Raw genomic sequence first — 14,897 nt, 5'->3', positions numbered from 1 at the left:
CACCCAAGACTGTCACGGCATTATGGAGAAAATAGCACTCTCCTCTCTGTGGTCTCCAGATGTGAGGAAAATAGAGGATGCCAGGTGGGCTGTGCTATTTTATCTAGCAGGGCTTTGCTGGCTGTAAAGTTGATGTTGGCCTTTTTTATAGGCACCATCTTTGTTACCACCCAGAGTGAGCCAGTGTGAGAACGAGGCCAAGACAGAGGGGCGAGTCAGAAACAGAATTCCAGGTACTGTGTGAACCCCCATTTCTTGCCCGGCCTAATGCCGGTTTCGCCTCTTGGTCTCTCCCATCGATCTGAGCCCTTAAACTCCTTTTCTCTCTGTAGCCCATATCATTGAGTTTCTATTCCTCAGGGTGTCCACCCAGGCTTCTCAGACCTGGCCCTGACTCTGAGCTCTGCCAAGAGCCCACCCCTCAGCTGGAGCCACAAGACTATCCCTAGGCCCTGTCCTGTGCTCAAGCCAGGCCTTTTCTGACAGGACAAGGGGAGTCAACAAACACCAGCTCTGGCCCATGAGACCTCTAGCTGGGGCTGCTCCAGCTGGGTTAGCAGTTTCCTCCCACCTAGCCTGAGCATGAGCCCAAGCAGCCCAGAGCTCTGCTGTCTCCTTTCAGCCACCCCACAACTTGGCCCCAAGACATTATCAGGTATCTAGCATTATATGACCCCCAGAGGGTTTCCTCTCCCATACTGCCACCCCTAGACCTGGCCCACCATCAAGGCCCGAGAGGGATGGAAGCTCTCCCCTTGGGCCACCACCAGTCTCAACTCCCTTCCCTGGATCCATCCCATCAGATCCTGGGCCTGTTCTCTGTACTCCCTGACTCAGGGCAAGGCCCCACTGCTCCTCCCTCCAACTGATTCCTCACATACATGCACACACACCAAACTGATACACATGGACACACTCAGATCCCATCAGCTATCAGAGTTGGTGGGACCTGCTCTCGGAGTCACATATCAAAGCCCCAAGCGGTGGGCAGTCCTGGCTGGATTTCAGAGGAAGGGCTTCATGCTGGGCATCTCCTCCCACCTTTAGGAATCCCCAGATCAAAACAGAGTGGAGAATGGCCCTACTCAGACTGTCCAGGAAGGGCCTGCTCATCTTTTGGGGCTGGGAACCTTGAGCTGACCTCAATTCTACTGGCTCCAGAAAGTATACACCAAGGCAGGATTGCCATCCTGATGTTCAGTTTCTGGGGTACACCTCTCCCCCAAAAAAATCTCAGGGATGCCAGGAGATAGGTTCTGTCCAACCAAGGAGGACTCATGTCCAACCAAGGACATGGCCATTCAGGGATCATCAGGCCTCTCTGGCTACTCCCAGGGCCTAGGCCAAATCCTCTCAGGCCCACTCTGTGGCAGCCAGCCTCTTCAAGAAGGGCCAGATCCCTTGGTTCCAGTCATAGCTCAGACCTGTGACCTCTATCAGACAGAGATCCTCTCTTCCTGTTCCCATCTTGATCACAAAAAGAAACAGCGAGTCCCCCAGTGTCAAGAAGGGAGCTGTTTTGTATTAGGACACCCAGACTGCCCTCCACTTTCCCCACAAGCACCCCCAAAGGAACTGAAGCCAAGGTGACCAGCCAATGTTCCATCCAAAGTCCTAACCTGGGGGGCTCCCGCTATAGCCCTGGAAAAGCAAGCCACACCTCCCCGACCCGGCCACATACCAGAGCCCCTTCAAGGGCAAACACGGCTGCAGGCCCCGTCTTCTCCAGTGGTTCCATGCGGCGCCGCCAGCGGCGGCGGCGGAAAGCATCAGTCTTGCGGTACTCCAGGTGGAACTTCCAGCCAAAGAGCGAGGCGTACTCCCAGCCCTCACCCTCTGCCTCTGCCTGTCTGTGCTGCATGGGGAGAACAGGACAGACTCAGGCACTGCTCCGGCGGCCTGCAGGAAGGGAGTCCTTGGGCTGCCCTCCATGATTCCCTACCCACTCCACACCAGCACCTTCCAGGTGGGAACAGCTAGGAAGGCCACCTAGAGGAGGGGGACTCTGAGCAGCTTCTGCAATGACAAGAGTCCGGATCAGAAAATCAGGAGGGGAAAACGCTCCCTGGGCTGTGGGGATCCGAGGAGCCAGAAAAGGCAGGTAGGCTAAAGCAAGGATGAAAATATCAGGCTTTGGGTTTGTTTACTTGGATCATGGGTGGATTTCACAAATCCAAGGTTTTCTTGTCATTTCCTTTTTCTTCTTCACATCCCAGCTTATAAAAATTGAGGGGGGTCAATGAGGATTGTTTTCCCAACCCCAGGCTATTTCTTCCTGAAGCTAGGCCTAGGTCAGTGTGGAAGGCCTCCCTGTATTTCCTTGAGGGGACCCTCTCCCAGGCCTAGAGGGACCTCTGGAAGCCCCTTCCTATCCAGGTGATGACCTGACACCGTCCTCAGGTGCCCCTCAGGCTCAAGCCATGAACTAAGCAACAAGTACCAGTCCTGGAGGGCAGCCACATCCCTCACCAGTGATGGAGCAGGCAAGGCACACTGTCTGACAAGGGTCACCTTTATCCCATGGGTGCCCCAACAGGCAGAGCAGAGTCTGTCTGGCTCATGGCACCACAAACAGTTTGCTGCCCCAAAGCCTTGCTTCTCCCTGAACCCAGTGACATCCCTCTCCAGATTCCCTGTGCCCAAAGAGAAAGGAAGAAATCTGGGTCATGCCAAAGACTACTCCTGGACTGGTGGAGGCCTGGTTCTTGGGCCCAAAATCAGATGCGTGCATGGGAAGAAGGAATGCACAAGAACAAGAGGGAACAAGAGGGATCCGGGGAGGCAGATGCTGAGGCTGTGCGAGACATGGGCATCTGGTGAACTCCAAGAGCAGGTACATGCATCATGTGCACTTATACATGCCTACTCTACTCCTCTGTCCTGTGGGTACCTGGGCACGCCCATGGATCTGTGTGCTTGCACTGTGTATGTTCTCCAGTGAATAACAACGGAGCCCACCGGGGCCCCTCTACCAGCCAGCACACTCACATGCTGCATACATCCTTACCTACTAGCTCCAGTGGCCCCGTTCCACAGGGACTTGCCCATGCTGAAGGGAGCAGGCTCCATGGGGAGGGTACCCGCCTCAGCCCACTCCCGGCAACTATGGCTGGTGACAGAGCTTAGGGGGTACAACCCCAACCCCTTTGCCTCCAGGTGAGGACAATTCTGTGGTGCTCCAGGGTGTGCCCCTCCCCAAGCCACAGCTCAGGCCAAAACTGACATGGCCTGATACCACATCCTTGCTCCCAGCACTCCTGACCACACTGCTTCTTCTAAAAGCTCCATGTGGCCAAACCCCTGTCTCAGACTCCACCTCCAGGACCCCCAGGCACAGACCCAGTCTCAGTATGTCTTTGCACTTTCTGGGTCTGTGTGTGATCCCAAGCACGTCTCCTTGCACAGTCACAGGTATCTGGACGTGTACTGGTGTGATCTGTGTGTGTGCTATAACCTGTGAGCAGCAGTATATGTGCTGGGTGTGATCCATGAGCATCTCTAGGGAGCCCATATGCCTGATACATGTCCTGAGCACACATGCATGTGTCTGTACACACAGGTGTGCACCTGTGCCCAGCTGGCCTCCTGCAGCCAGGGCCTCACCCCTACCCACCACCATCTGCCAGACTCACCCTCTTCAGTGCCTCCATCTGGCTGAGGTCCCTTCTGCGTAGGCGGACCCAGCGCCGCCGACGGTGCGTGTAATACATCTTCTCAGCAGGAACCCAGTGCTTTGGCTTCCGATCCGGGGGGATGGTGATACTGTACTCCCACCCTGGAGGAAGTGTACCCATTGGCCTTTGCCCAGCCATTCCCCATCTCTCTAGAGGCTAGCTGTCCCACCCAGGCACAGTCACAAGCTCGTGACTGACCACTAACTTAATTTGTAGCTGGAAATGAGGCCTGACTCAGAAAGTCCCCCAGATAAAGAAGCCCAGTGAAGGCCAGTGCCCCAGGGCACAAGGCCCTGAGCTCAGCTGTCCCACCAGCACACCTCCTGAGATTGCTGGGGTGGATCTCACTGGGCTCTACGTGCTGCCCACCTTGCTCATCGACGGCCCGATTGAGGTCCGTGGACCACTCTTCATCTTCCCACTTCCAGCCCAGTGGGCACTCAATGTCATCCTTAGGAAGCACCTTATCCCCATTCTAGGGCAACACCGGACAGGCAAGCATGAGAAGAGACAGATGTTATCAGAGGAGCAAAAAAGATGCAACTTGACAACATACATTCTTGAAGCCCCAGGTGCAATTCCAGATCAGTGTCCTACCGGCACTGGACTTCACACTGTTTCTCTAGAAACCAGAGCATGAAGATGGGGACATGAGAGCAGGGGGGTAGCATCCCATCTTCTCTTAGCCACAGGCCCCTCCTGAGCCCAAAGGTCTGGGACCCCAGGAAAGCAAACCCTCCCTGTCCCTGGAGCATCCACTCACCACATCTGTGTAGTTGTCACTCATGTAGATCCACTGGCCTCCAGGGAGCCGGGTCTGGTTCTCAAACACCTCCTCCACAAAACTCAGGTGGCCCGCGTCCATGTCATGGAGTAGGCTGGGGGGGGGGGTCAGAACCTCTGCTGAAGAGAGCCCCCCCACCCACCCACCCACCACCTTCAGCAGAGCACTCTTGGGTCCTTAGCCAAGCTTCCTGCATCAGCCTCACCCAACCAATAAGAAGGTGGAGAGGAGAGGGAAAAGGAGGGGCAGAGCATCAAGGGAGAAGAGCAAAAGGAGACTCAGGTGGACCTAGAGATGCTCACAGACAGAAGAATACATCAGGGCCCAACATAAAGAAAGAGAGAGACACCAAAGAGAGAAAGAGCCAAAGACACCAAAAGCCTGGTGGGTAGTTAAACAACCCACTATTAGTTGTTGAAACGTTAAAGGCAATCAAGCTGTATACTTAAGATTTGCATACTTGAAATAATATATGTTATACTTCAATTAAAAAAAAAAAAGGAAAGAAACCCAGTTTGTTGAATGTCAGCCAAACAGGAAAGTAGAGAGCAGAAAGAGGTAGGGACAGTGTTGCAGCTGGAGGGCTTTGTTCTGAGAAGTATCGGGGGGACGGGAGTGGGGAAGGCTCAGGCACAGGAAGGGTTAATACAGGGAGGAGGAAACAGGCTGTGGCCTCTTGGAGAAGAAGTTTGCAACCAGTGGATGCAAAGTCAGACAGAGGCCAATTTTAGTTTAATATTAAAGAAGTTCCCCCTTGTTCGAGCCTTTCCAGAAACAAGGCTGCCTAGCAAGCCCCCAGCCCCGGAAGAGTTCAAGTGCAAGCCCCTGTGACCAGCATAGGGGCAGTAGGAGCAAGTAGAACCATTTATAGGACTATGGCCTTTCAGAGAAAGGACTAGGGCAGAGGGGGTCCCCCAGGCTCCCTGTCCATGACTCACGTCTTCTCTGGACACACGAACCAGTCTCCGGCCCAGGTCCAACCAGCTGAGGGGCGGAAGCTATCCTTGGGTAGCTTGATCTTGCCCATGACATCAGAAAACTTGGGGTAGGTGAGGCCTGTTGTGCCCCAGTTCCCAACCAGGGCCAGTTTGGTCTGGTTCTCATACTGGAGAGCAAGGGATAAAGAGAAGTGAGTGGGGACCAGGGCAGCTTTGGGGCCAGGGGCAGGAAAGGGCAGGACGGCAGGATGGCAGGCACTCACGGTTTCAGCAAAGACAGACAGCTTTCCCTCAGCAAACTGGTTGAACTCCTTCTCATCCACAGAAAGCCCAAACCAGAGTTTCACCCGTATTTGTACTGGCATCCGGGCTCCGGGCACCCCCTCCATGGGATACTAGATACCAGAGAAGGAGAGAAACCCCCGATCCCCTTTAGGATCAGGATGTCCCCACTGAGTCGGGGTGGGGTCCTCCAAGGACTGGGCCTAGCAGCCTGACCCCTCCTAGATACATGTCCTGTTGGAGGACTTATTAGAAATTCACAGAAAGGGAATATATACTTAAGAAGGCTTCTCCATACCTGCCAAGATTCCTTCTCTCCAAAGGAGACCACATCATCTCCACCTAGGTGCTCAGTTGAGGCAGGCCTAGACCAGCACCCTCATTCTACCCTCTCCCACCACATCCCCATTTCTGTTCTCTTCTAGAATAACTCTGCCCAATGGAACTTCTTGCTACAAAATAGTTTATATCCGCATGGTCCAATCATGCTAGCCCCATGTGGTGAGCCCATTGAGCCCTTGAAATGCAGCTCGTATGGGACGTCTGGGTGGCTCAGTGGTTGAGCATCTGCCTTTGGCTCAGGTCGTGATCCTGGGGTTCTGGGATCGAGTCCTGCATCGGGCTCCCCGCATGGATCCTGCTTCTCCCTCTGCCTATGTCTCTGCCTCTCTCCGTGTGTCTCTCATGAATAAATAAATAGAATCTTTTTTTTAAAAAAAAATGCAGCTAGTGTGACTGAGGAACTCAATTTTTAGTTTTATTTCATTTTAATTACTTTAAATTTAAATAGCCCCTTGCAGCAACCATGTAGGATAGTGCAATTCTAGAACATATCTTTAAAGAAGATACAATGATCCAGGTCTGGAAGGGGAAGAGGTTAAAACCTCCTCCTTTATTTAGTTTGTTTCAGGGGCACTGTTATTTTTTGACTAGATGTTAGTATACCATCTGATACCACTACCCTTTCAGGCACTTATCAGCAAGTTAACCACTAGTCACTGGTCCTCAATTGCTTATTATCCTGAAACTTTCAGAAGCTCTGCCAAAATGCAATAACCACAACAGCCCAACATCAAACATTTATTCCCCGCAACTACTTTACCGTGTGATTGAAATCAATGGTCAGCTACAGCCTAAGGAGCAGAAGTTCCTCACTCTTAGAACAACACATTATCCCTTAGAGGAAGTAGCACAAGAAGAAGGCCCTAGGTTTCATGTACATGAGCCTGGAGGGGTACCTCCTCTGCAACAGGAGGCTGAATGTGAAGAGAAAGGAGTTTTGATGGCTTCAGAAGAGGAAAGGGGAGCCAAGGTAAGAGGTCACCAACAGGTAGAGGAGGCCTGGATCCCTAGAAGGAGAGGCCAAGCCAGGTACGGGGAAAAGGAAGGGGTGCAGGACATGCCAGGGTGATGACAATCTCCCCCGTCACCACCCAGCCTCTCTGCTTCTGGTTCATCCTCGGTGAAGCCCAGAGGAGGCCCTGAACCCACATGTCACCCCCTGGCAACCTCCCATGACCATTTGCTTCAGCCGTCTCCTCCCTGGGGTGGTTAGTGGCCTTTTTCCCTCCAAACCACCAGCCCCAGGGAGATGGCAGGAATGCCTAACCCCCCTTCCCCCCTACCCCCCCACCGCCGGTCTCTCCCCTGCCCTCCCCCAGACGGGGCCAGCCTGCCTGACCCAAAATAGCAACAGCAAATAAAGAAATGTCTAGTTTGGGGCTCCTCTCCCTCTCTACTAGTGCTCATTTTTTCCAACTTTGGTTTAAGTTAAGAAACACCAATGTTTTCTTGGTCTCTGCTTGCTGCCAACATTTTTGTAGAGCTTGCTCAGGAGCTACTGGCAGGGCTCATAAACTCAGTGGGGAAGACTTCGAGAAACAATTCTATATCTTTTTTTTTTTTTTTTTTTTTTTGCTTGGAATCAGGGAAAATTTTTCAGTTTGTGTTTCCCCAAGGCTGCAGGGCCGAGAGGTCAGAGCCTGAAGCTCATCCTGCTCAAGTGCATCCCCACTGGCACTCTAGCCAGACAGCCTTTCCTGGTCAACCCAATGCAATGTGGCAGCTCCTTGACTTCCTTCCCCTTCAGTCCTGCTTGGCAAGGAGGTAGCTTAGGAGATAGAAGCAGGATGCTAGGAGGTTAAGAAAGCACCAGGGACGTGCCCTATAGGCAGGTGAGAGGCGGCAGCCCACTGCCTGACACATCCTCACGCTCTTTCTGAGCAAAGCTGGTCTCTCCAGCAGCCCTGAGTCCAGGTATCTGCTCACTCTGCCTTATGTTGGCCTCCAGTCATGCTGGTGGAGCCTCCTCTCCCCTGAGAGCAAGGGAACACCCCAGAAGGTAAAGGGGACAAGAAGGAAAGAAACTGATATTTACTGATCACCTCAGTTTAGCCAGAGCCATGAGCTGTGTCACCTAATTCAATCCATAACACCCATCAAGTGGGCAGTCCGATGATCATTTTACAGGTGAGAAGACAGCCAGAAGTTCAGAGAGGGTAGGCAATTTACCCAAGGCCACACAGGCTTCCAGACAACCCTGCCACCTGTCCACACTCACTGTTCTGTCAAATCCTGCCCTCTCTACTCAGGCCAGGGTGGGACAAGAAAGAAAGGCCAATATATGAATGGGTTGACCCACAGGCACTCGAGAGGCTCAAGGCTAAGGCTAGCCAACAATGACTTCCTGGAAGAGGAAAGGTGGACACTGGTCCTGGTGTGGATGGACAGAGCGGTGGGGAAGGGAAGGCCAAGAGGCAAGGGGCCGGGGCAGATGGACCAGGCTGGGAGGAAGGCCAGGCAGTTTATAATGCCAACAGAGCCATCTGAACTGAATGGAGAGTGGCGAGGGGAAGGCCTGCCTCCCACCGCCACTCCTCCTCCAGCAGGACAGCCTCAGTGACAGCCCTCCAGACAGGGACCCCGCCCCCCTCCTTCAGACCCAGGGCAGTCACAGCACAGGAAGAGATTTTCCTAAATTGTGTCCTGGCCACCAGGCACATGGCCCCAACCAAAACAGCCTTGGCTCTATGTCCCCACATTAATCTAGAGAGGAGGATCATGGGCACTCAGGCAGCTGCTTACATCCGTGACCCCAGACTGAGCCTGGCCAGTACCCTGAAAGAAGATGGGCAGGAAGCAAGGATGGGGGCTGGAAGAAGATAAAGGAAAGGAGAGGTGCGGGCAGGACAACATTTGGATCCAACACTGGATCACGAGCCCCCAGCATCCTGATGGGCCAGAGCCACAGGCACACTCAGCGCCTAGACACCAGCCTTCCCATAGGGAAGAACCTGAACTTGAGCCTGACTCCAGTCGGGGTCAAAGCACACAGGCAGGGCAATGAGGTCTGTACCAGTTCTTAGAGGCTGGGGTCGGGGCTGAGGGCTAAACCCCGCCCTCCCAGAGACCTGACCATGAGATGGAGAGCAGCCTCAGGAGTCAGCCCTTCCCAGACAGCCTAAGGGCAGCGGCGGGGGGGGGGGGGGGGGGGGGTGCATAGACCCTGCCTCATTCATTTCCAGCATCCTGTGATTCCCGCTCTCACCTGCCAACTTTCTAGACCAGGTATATGGGGCCCAGGGACTTGACAGAGGAGAGAGAAGGGAAATGGTTTTGCACAAAGCCCTCCACCCCTTCTGAGAGTCCAGAGACTGTCAGAGGGAGAAAAGGAGACATGGCAGGGGAAGCGAACTACCTGGGAAGAAATATGATCATGACTTGAGAAAAAAGAACCCACTTTCAGAAATATCGTCTGCAGCTTCCCACAGTTCTTGCCACAGTAGCTGGCGCCCCGCCGGGAGAAGAGGACCTCGTGCGCAGGCACCCGCTGGTACGCCACTCGCTTGTTTCCCTGCAGCATCCAGATGATGATGTCGGGCAGGCTGTTCTGGGGCTGGAGAGAGGGTGGTGGCAGTCAGGGTGGGGAAGGCCCACACCCTGCAGCCCACCATGAGCCACTGGAGGCCTCTCCTCCCCCTCTGCCCACTCCTAAGAGCCTCCTTGACCTCCCATGGCTGGCTGGGCACCTCTGTCTTCAGCGGCTATGAGCCCCCAAGGACAGTTGGGGCATGAGGCTGCCTCTGCTCGCATGAGGAGCCTGCCAAAAATTCACTGAGCTGAGTTCACATTTTCTGGGAAGAGAGGCTTCTAACTAGAGGCCAGAGCTAACGCTTTTAGATCCCCTCCACTGTGTAAATAGGTGCTCCTGGAGGGCAGAGATTGGAGGATTTGATTTGACCTGAGAGATGACATCACACTTAAGATGCTACCCTTTTTCCTTACCCCAGAGCAGCAATGAATCCACAGGTGTCCTTCCCGAAGGACAATCCCTTCCTCCACCCTCTAAAGCAGGGATTCATGGTGTCTGGTCCTTTTCTGGGACTAGAGGCATTGGGCTCTGAAAATGGTGACTAGATCAAGACAAAACTTCAAGGCCTGAGCACCCCTCAGAGCCACTAACTCTGAGTGAGAACCATTGGGTACAGCCCACCTGCTTCCAAGGCTGGTGATTAAAGTGTGCTCAGTGAGGCGGCACGGGACCTCTAACCAGGACCACGGCTGAGAGCTGATGCTCCTGGGGCCTCACTGGGCATGCCACAGTCTCACTCACTCCCTATGGCATGGATAGGCAGCCCCATTTGCCAGGTGAGGAAATTCAAGCTCAAAGAGAGTAGGAGCCAACCAGGTTTTTCAGCCTCTAGAGAGTGGTTCCTAACCACTCTACCAGTGTGGTCTCCAGAGCAGCGGCACAGCAGCTCCCAGGAACTTGCTAGAAATGCAATTCCTCAGGCTCCGTCCCAGACATGCAGGGTCATACAGGGCTTGTAACCTGTTTTAACAAGCCCTTCAGGGGATTCTGCTGCACTATCAAATTGGAGAAAGACTCTCCTCTCTGGGTTCCCTTGCCGACAGTAGCACCCATTTGACCTTAACCCCTCCCAGCCATAGCACAATCCACGCTGAGAGTTCCAGGGGCCATCCAGTTTAAGATTACGGAAGGCAGCCTTTGACCAGTCCAAGAGGATGGTCTGTAACCATTGTATGGGGTCAGCCTATGGCTGGGCAACACTGCTGCCCCAGGTAACTGGCCACATGCCCCAAGGCCTGCTCAGGACGAGTCTAAGGCTGACTCTGAGGGACCAACTCTTTGGGCTGCCTTCCCCTTCCAAGCAGCCTCCCACCTGCAACACCTCCCTCTCCCCTTCAACAACTGGCTCCTCCAGAAGCCCCTCTTGGGCCCTGCCCTTCCCCACACTCCTTCTGCAGAAATCCTTCCTCATTAGCCCCAGCCCTCCATGGGAACCACACACCTCTGGGTGGACTGGGCAGCAGCTGGTCCGCCTGTGACATATGAGCAGAACCCTATCCTCATTCTGGATAAATCTGTGGAATGCTTGCTTGCCTTGGGAACTGGGTGGGTACATCTGACCTGGGGCAAGGGGGCATGGGTGGTATGCAGGGGACAAACTGCACCCACTTCTCTGTGATCAGATTCAACAAAGTTCACAGTTACCACAAATGCAGCCTCCTCAGGTCTGGGGACAGAAGGCATCCAGGAGAGCAAGAAGTACAGGACCCCCAGAGAGGCAGGTTTGAGGCCAGATGCAGACAGGTCCCCATTGGCAAGGAGGAGTCAGGTCCCCAGGGGCACAGGCCCCAGCACTGAACCTGGAACTGGGTGCCCAGGTCTCTGGTCTCAGCTCTGTCTCTGACATACTTCAGTGACATTTATTGAGCACACGTACTGAGCACATTGGGGGCATTTATTGAACACCTACTACACACCAGCTAGGCCCCAGAACACCCAGTATCCGGCTGCATCCTCTCTCCTTCGGCTGCGAATAGGGGACACTGAGGATCAAAAAAATTGAGTCACCTGTCCAAGCTTACCCAGCAGTAGAGCCAGAGCTGGGCCATAGTGCAGACAGTCCCCACGTCCCTCCCAGTTCTGACATTCTCAAGCAGGAAGGAAGATACCTTCCAGGGTCTACTACCTCATCAGCCAGGGCACGGAGACGCAGGAGCCAGTCTTCAGCCTGCTCCAGGGCGGCAGGGAGCTTGCCGTGCCCAAGTTTCAGAGCCAGGGCCGCCTCAGTAATCTGGCCTAGGTGACGGGTGCGCAGTCTGTACAGGTGCCAGTCCAGGTGGGTGGCAGAGGGTATCTCTTGGACATTGCCTAGGGGCTGGCTGTGAGGGACAGACAGATGGGATGAAGCTGGCACTCACCCAGGTCCAGACACACATGCTATACACACGTGTACACAGACAGACCCTGCTCCCCCCCCCCCCGCCCCGTAAAAAACAAACCTCACACCCTCAGCCTGTCTTTTGGGTGCTCTATATGCCCTAGGTGACTTCCCCAGCCTGACCCACATGCAGTCATCTCCACAGCCCAGCTACCTGGGGGTACAGGTATGTGGGTCAGGCTCCATCCTCACCTCCTCCAGGAAGCTTTCCCAAACTACACTAGTCCACATGCCTCCTACTCTGAAGTCCCTCAGCCTTCTATTCTGGAGCTGGCTATTTGGAACTTATGAGTTCTTTGGCATGTGTGCCCCTCTGCCCAGATGGCCACAAGCCCTCTAAGGGCCCAACAGGTCCCTCTGGGCCCCCCGCATCCTCCTAGAGCAGAGGCCGAGTGCTAGGTTGCCCTTGGCTGAAATGAATCTATTCTGTTGTACACACACTTTCTTCAGGAAGGAAATTTATGGATCCCTGACAAGCCACTGCAGACGCTGTGGGAAGGCCAGCAGCCAGCGATACAGATGTGTCGACCTGGGGCAGCCCCATGACAACCCTCCCAGAGTCCTCTGTTTGGGAAGCCTTTGGAGAAGAGATAGGGGGTACATATAGCCCCAGAAATACAGCCTTGGGCCCCAAGAGGGGGTTGGGCTTAAACTCCATCCTGCTTGGAGGCACAGAACTCTGATCCCCCCCCCCCCCAGCTCATCCCACTGGGTCCTTCCCCCTAGATGTGCTTCTTCATATGGCTCTTCCTCACCATACCAGGCCTCTGGGGGTCAGTCCCTACCCCCACAGAGTCATGCGGGGAGGGTGCGGCGGGGTGTCTGTGCTCTCCCTCACTGTGCAGGAGCTCTCCAGATGATCCCTGCCTAGGGGTGTGGGGGCTGCTCCACCCCCGCCCCACCCCCACTGAGCCCTTGACTCCCAAACAGGACATCAGTCAAACCCGCTCCGCTAGTTCTGCCCCCGCCACTTGCAGCCCCCCCACCTCACACTCCCCTCCCCGCAGTGTCTCGACTCCGGCTCCCGGCTGATTTATTTTTCTGCCAATTTCCCCGAGCTATGCAGAACCAATTACCGCCAGAGCGCAGCGGCACCGCCGCCGCCAGATACACCACTCTGGCAGGCCCTCGGCGCACTACATTTTTCCTGTTATTTTTTTTAATTGAATTTTTAGGGTGGGGGGAATGGTACGCAAACTCCATCTCGGGAAACTTAAGCCCCGGGGCCTGTCTCAGGTCACGTACCGCACACCCTGTAGTAATATAATATTTACTGCCCCGAGGGTGCCGCGGATGGGGCTGCCCCAGGCCAAGAGAGGGGCGGCCTCCATCCCCAGCCCACTCGATCGTGGTGGAGGGGCACGCTGGGTGGGTAAAAAGGGGGGCCTGGGCCAGAGTCCTGGACTGGGGCCTGCCTGGGAAGGAGGCCTGAGTGGGCCCGAGGGCGGGGGCAGGCAGATCTGGAGTCGGATCTGGAGAATGGAGCCAACCAGGGTGATTTATGCTCCTAGCCTGGGTCGGGAGCTGGGAGGGACTGCCATACAGACCACCAGAGGGAGATTTTCATGGAGGCCAGCAGCCCAGCCAAAATGCCCCCAAAACAGCCAGGACCCGTGACTGCCACCAACAATATGTCTTGGCCCTTTCTCGCCCCAGGAAAGCCCAAGGAAGGAAAGGGAGACTGGGAAGAGGAGGCTGGTACCCCAACCCCAAACACGGGGCAGTCACCTTGGAAATGGTGGGCAGCCCCATGGTGGCTTGGCGCAGGCTGGGGGCAGAGCTGGATGGCTACCAAAGTCGCTGCCGACCCCTGCTGTGAACCGGGGCAGTATCCAGCCTGAAAGGTGAACTAGCCCAGAGGTCATTCATTTCATTCCTCATGAACAGCAGCTCTGCTGGTCCTGACGGGGCTGGGTCCAGAGACCTAGGCCTGCCCTCAGCACCCAAAACAGAGGCAAATAGGCTAACTCCCCACTGAGCAGCCTCAGAGTCAGCAGCACCTCCTGGAGGAAGCCAGTCAGGCCACAGAAAGCCAGACGGTGTTCTGGCCAAAGGAACAGTATGTGCACAAGATGAAGGCTCAGAGGCAGGAGGGAGCACACGTGGGGTAGCGAGAGCTGCACAAGCCAGCACAGAGGCTCCAAAGGGCTGGAGGGTGGGACTGCTGGGGTCCTAGTGGGGCGAGAGAGCCTGTCCACCAGGATGAGAGCTGGGACTTTTCCTGAAGGCAGTGGGAGCTGCTGGGGGCTGAAGCCCAGGTGGCATGGCACAATTTTAGGAAGACTCCAGAGACTGAACCGATGTGCTGCCAGAACAACCAGGCAGAGATGTGAGGCAGGCAGACAAGAGCTCGGGTCTAAGGATGAGAGAAGGCTGGGCTGGAGGAACAGAGGGGGACCCTGCCAGGGGGAGACCAGCTCAGAGGGAGAGAAGCCAGGAAAAGGGAGGGTGTGGAATGAAGGACACTGATTTCAGAGGCAGGACAGGGGCTGGCTGAAGGAATGGGGAGCAGCTAGTGGTCGGCTCTGGCACACTGGCATGGGGCCCCGATGCCTGGCCACCCTGCTCGACAGCACAGAGCCCGAGGTGAAGGCAGCCCTCTTGCTGCCGCCCCACGGCTATCAGGTGGCCTCAAGTGGTGCCTTGAAGGAATTGGTCCTGAGGTTTGGTATTTCTCCCTGGAGAGCCATGTGTCCATTCCAAGAAGAATGGAAGCTTCCCTTAGCCACTCCTGACCTGAGACCAATGCCCCCAGGGGCCCCCAGGCACCTTCTGTCCAGCAGAGTCACTCAAAGAGGCCCGGGCTTTGGCAGAAGTAGATTTAGCTGAACCCTCTGAGAACAGAGCCCGGAGAAAGGCAGTGAGGGCAGCCCAGTACTTGGGTCCCACCCATCTCAGATGCTTCAGGCACCTGCTACCTGCCAAGGTCCACATAACACATGAGTCATGAGCAGTGCTGTGGGTAGAACCC

General features: G+C 55.1%; 1 protein-coding gene across 44 annotated transcripts in view; it reads right to left on the bottom strand.

Annotated features, from left to right (window-relative positions):
- DYSF (dysferlin) overlaps positions 1 to 14,897 on the bottom strand; it is a 217,533-nt gene that overhangs the window by 101,359 nt on the left and 101,277 nt on the right. For all 44 annotated transcript variants that reach the window (XM_025994580.2, XM_072766912.1, XM_025994577.2 and 41 more), the window contains 8 exons: positions 11,675 to 11,867; positions 9,418 to 9,573; positions 5,660 to 5,791; positions 5,397 to 5,563; positions 4,438 to 4,552; positions 4,044 to 4,149; positions 3,633 to 3,775; positions 1,682 to 1,855 (listed from right to left, as the gene is read on the bottom strand). In XM_025994580.2, the coding sequence (XP_025850365.2) occupies positions 1,682 to 1,855; positions 3,633 to 3,775; positions 4,044 to 4,149; positions 4,438 to 4,552; positions 5,397 to 5,563; positions 5,660 to 5,791; positions 9,418 to 9,573; positions 11,675 to 11,867 (1,186 nt within the window). The remainder of the gene's footprint in view (positions 1 to 1,681; positions 1,856 to 3,632; positions 3,776 to 4,043; positions 4,150 to 4,437; positions 4,553 to 5,396; positions 5,564 to 5,659; positions 5,792 to 9,417; positions 9,574 to 11,674; positions 11,868 to 14,897) is intronic.

This window comes from Vulpes vulpes, chromosome 8 (assembly GCF_048418805.1).
Source record: "Vulpes vulpes isolate BD-2025 chromosome 8, VulVul3, whole genome shotgun sequence".
Lineage (NCBI taxonomy): Eukaryota > Metazoa > Chordata > Mammalia > Carnivora > Canidae > Vulpes > Vulpes vulpes.
This window is presented reverse-complemented; position numbering and strand designations above follow the sequence as displayed.